At 33.9% G+C, this 646-nt stretch overlaps 1 protein-coding gene across 1 annotated transcript; it reads left to right on the plus strand.

Annotated features, from left to right (window-relative positions):
- Nucleotides 1-122: 122 nt before the first annotated feature.
- Nucleotides 123-521, plus strand: LOC107581115 (caspase recruitment domain-containing protein 9-like; the record flags this gene model as incomplete). Its single annotated transcript, XM_016266676.1, has 2 exons — nt 123-302; nt 378-521. Coding segments are annotated over 2 exons (324 nt in total), but the record flags the coding sequence as incomplete, so codon positions are not given.
- Between the last annotated feature and the right edge of the window lie 125 nt (nt 522-646).

Genomic DNA, 646 nt, shown 5'->3' on the forward strand with positions numbered 1-646 from the left:
ATTATATTATTTTATTTTTGTTCAAATGTAATTTTATGATCTTTTCTCTTTGTTTTTCTCTTTAAATTTGATCTTTTCTCTTTTCATATTTCCTTTTCTCCCTCTTTGATCCTTTCTGTAAGATTGAGAAATTGAAACACAACTTAATGAATGCAGAAAGTGACTCGAAGATCCAACGGAAAAAAACAATAACCTTGAAGAATGCGATGGAGCAGAGGCCAAGTCCTGAGCTGATCTGGCAGATGCAGAGAGAAAATGACCTCCTTACAGCTCGCATACAGGAGCTGGAAAGTGCTTCCAAGGTAAATCAGTCTCATTAGACTACACTAATCAAAATATGAACAAGAATGCCTAATACACACAATTCACTGACGCAGGTCCAAACTCTGGAGCATGAAAAACTTGATTCACAGTCATTAGAGGAATTCAAGCAACAAAGTCAGGCACAATACCAGGAGCTGGTGAATGATCTCTACAATCTAAGGAGAGACCTACATGACGCAGAAAAGCTGTGTGATAAGGTAGCCTTTGTTTAATATGTGCAGACTTGGATTCAAAGTAAATTCTAAGTAAATGTTACTTTATTTTTTGTTATGCATATCATATTAGCAAATGTATTTATATATATATATATATATATATATAT

The sequence above is a fragment of the Sinocyclocheilus grahami genome, unplaced genomic scaffold, assembly GCF_001515645.1.
Source record: "Sinocyclocheilus grahami isolate Dianchi unplaced genomic scaffold, SAMN03320097.WGS_v1.1 scaffold77391.1, whole genome shotgun sequence".
NCBI classification, from domain to species: domain Eukaryota; kingdom Metazoa; phylum Chordata; class Actinopteri; order Cypriniformes; family Cyprinidae; genus Sinocyclocheilus; species Sinocyclocheilus grahami.